The 2,975-nt window shown below is 35.2% G+C and overlaps 1 protein-coding gene across 1 annotated transcript; it reads right to left on the bottom strand.

The window, feature by feature from the left end:
* Positions 1–529: 529 nt before the first annotated feature.
* On the bottom strand, positions 530–886 carry LOC142165379 (uncharacterized). Its single transcript, XM_075223945.1, has one exon. The coding sequence runs from the start codon at positions 884–886 to the stop codon at positions 530–532; it is 357 nt and encodes a 118-aa protein (XP_075080046.1).
* Positions 887–2,975: the final 2,089 nt, after the last annotated feature.

Raw genomic sequence — 2,975 nt, 5'->3', positions numbered from 1 at the left:
GATAAAAAAATAATTACCATAAGAAAGGAACCCAGATGAGAAATTCGAGTATTACCCGTAAGAACCAGTGCATTTTTAAAATTTCTCAAAGTTTGGCTCTAGCCTCTATCTTCTTCATCTTTTTTTCCTTTGTTTCCTCCTCTACCGTTTTTCTTCTTTCTTTCTTTGTTTTTAGATTTTGTTGCTTAGCAGCAACTTTTCCCCTTTTCCCTTTTTGTTTTCCCGTTTCTGTTCTTATGGGCTTTAGCCCATTGTCCTAATTTATTTATTTTTTATTGAAGACATATATGCCCTTATTAATATATAGGGTATTACATTCTCCTCACCTTATGAAATTTGGTCCCCAAATTTAATTTAAGTACGTACCTGTGGACTGAAATAAATGGGGATACTTCGCTTGTATATCTTTTTTTACTTCCCACGTAGATTCTTCAACTGTATGATTTCACCATAACACTTTAACGAACACAATTTCTTTTGACCGTAGCCTCCTTACTTGCCTATCAACAATAGCCATTGGCTCCTCCTATTAAGATAACTTCTCATCAAGCGGTATAACAGGTGCTTCAAGAACCTGAGATGAGTCTGATATACATTTCCTTAGCATTGAGACATGAAAAACTGGATGAATAAAGGACAACTCAGGAGGAAGTGCCAAACGATAAGTCACCGCTCCCACTCGGTCTAGTATCTCATATGGTACTATAAACCTGGGGCTCAGCTTGCCTTTTTTCCCAAACCGCATTACAGCTTTCATAGGAGAGACTCGTAGGAACACTTTGTCCCCAGTTTCAAACACTAAATCTCTTCTTCTCTTATCCGCATAAGATTTTTGTCTACTTTGGGCTGTAAGTAATCTCTGTCTGATCAATTGAACTTTGTCCATAACTTCTTGTACTAAGTCGGGTCCCAATAAGTTAGTCTCACCAGCTTCAAACCATCCGATAGGAGAACGACATCCTCTACCATACTATGCTTCGTACGGTGCCATTTGAATACTGGACTGAAAGCTATTGTTGTAAGCAAATTCAGCTAAAGGTAGATAAGCGTCCAAACTACCTCCAAACTCAAGAATACAATCTCTCAACATATCCTCCAAGATTTGTATAGCACATTTGGGCTTTGTGTTTGCGTGCGATAAAACTAGTACTAAGATCTACTCGTGTACCCAATATTTTTTTGAAAAGGTTTTCAAATCGTGAAGTGAACGTGATCCTTTATTAGAGCTGATGGACAATAGAGCTCTATTGAGTCAGATAATTTTCTGCTCATATATATCTATGCATATTTTACCTTACTATAAGAGGTTTTGACTAGCAAGAAACGTGCCTACTTGGTAAGCTAATTTACAACTTTCCCACACATAATCATACCTTTAATGGTTTGAGTAATTTAGTCATATATGTATTGTTCTATTGTATTTCCACTTCAGAATCTTGATTGTCTTAGTGGGCCTGTGAGTCGCAAGTGCTTGCCTTAACATACTGACATGTCAAATAGTTAGAAACCAAGTTAACGAATTTTTTTTCCTGCTTTCTTTTCCATCCAATCAATTTTTTTTATAGTCATGGTACATCTTATAGATAGACCCCACTTGTGGGATTTTACTGGGTTGTTGTTGTTAGTGCATCTTATAGACCTGAGATATACAATGTATCTAGAGTTGTGAGCTCCATCATGACTAGCTTGTCTCAACCCATATATGTTTGCTACACATAATTAATTACCTATTCGGAGAATACCCTCGCTATTAACAATCAAATCCTTGCTTTTATCAGCTAGAAACTAATCTTGATAATTAAACAATCGTTCATCCTCGTATTGACTAGCCTTTATACACTCTACATCGGGCTTGACAATAGCCAATAGTGTTTTTGATTTTTTTTTCACATTGAATCTAATACGTGTACCCTCTAGTCTATGCATATCTTCGTCCAGAAGTATCTCTATAGGAGCTAGATGCGTCAAATCATCCATAGTTTTTTTTTGGTATAAGCTATAATATTTATCTTTCCCGAACAGTACAATTATATCTTCAGTAGTTCCCTCCATCAGCATTGCTAAATATTTATCTCTGTTAGTTTTAAATGTACTTCAGGCTCTTGTGCTAGGTATAAATTTCATAGGGTTCTTCGTATAAATAGTGTCTCTAAATCTTAAAAGGAAATACCAATATGACCATCTCCAAATCATGAATGGCATAATACAACTTGAGCTTCTTCAATATTCTTAGAGCATAGGTTATCACGCGACTATTTTGCATGAGAAAATATCCTAATCCTACCCTCGAAGTATCACATAATATCGTGAATCCTCTAGAGTCTATTGGAATAAGACTAATATTACTGTGATTGTCAAACATGCTTTCTCGTTGTACATTTCTCCATCCACTAAAATTTAGCGATTTTCTATGTTAACTTGGTGAGTGGTGGTGCTATTCTAGAGAAATATTACACAAATGCCTATAGTAGCTTGTCAAGCCAAAAGTAATCTCTGTAGGAGAAATGGGTCTCGGTCATTTATGAACGGTTTATATCTTCTTAGAATCTACTTTTTTTTAAATACCATGTATCCTATGAATACCATCGAGTCTAGCTAATTGAATAACTTGGAAAAAAGTTGATTTTCCTGCAGCGTTTTTGGCATATTTTTCAAGTAATTCTCGTGCTATTCCTGGGTACGAGAATATACCAGAATATAGTAAGTAAAAACTATGAATTTTTTCTCCAAAAGCAACTTTGAACACCATATTCATTATATACATCAATGCAATTGGAGCATTGGCCAATCTAAAGGACATCACAGGTAACTCATAATGTTTGTACTGAGTACAGAGGCAACATTGAAATATCTTTATTTCTTATTCTAAGCTGATGATAACCAGATTAAAGGTCAATGGCTCCTTGTAATTAATCAAACAAGTTATCTATACAAGACAAGGGATATTTGTTGTGTATTGTTATCCTATTTAATTA

Source organism: Nicotiana tabacum, chromosome 10, assembly GCF_000715075.1.
Source record: "Nicotiana tabacum cultivar K326 chromosome 10, ASM71507v2, whole genome shotgun sequence".
NCBI classification, from domain to species: domain Eukaryota; kingdom Viridiplantae; phylum Streptophyta; class Magnoliopsida; order Solanales; family Solanaceae; genus Nicotiana; species Nicotiana tabacum.
The sequence above is the reverse complement of the archived record's forward strand: the minus strand, read 5'-3'. Positions and strand labels throughout refer to the sequence as shown.

What these genes read in the sequence shown, in the direction of transcription:
- LOC142165379 (XM_075223945.1), bottom strand. Translation starts at nt 886, where the DNA reads ATGGACAAAGTTCAATTGATCAGACAGAGATTACTTACAGCCCAAAGT.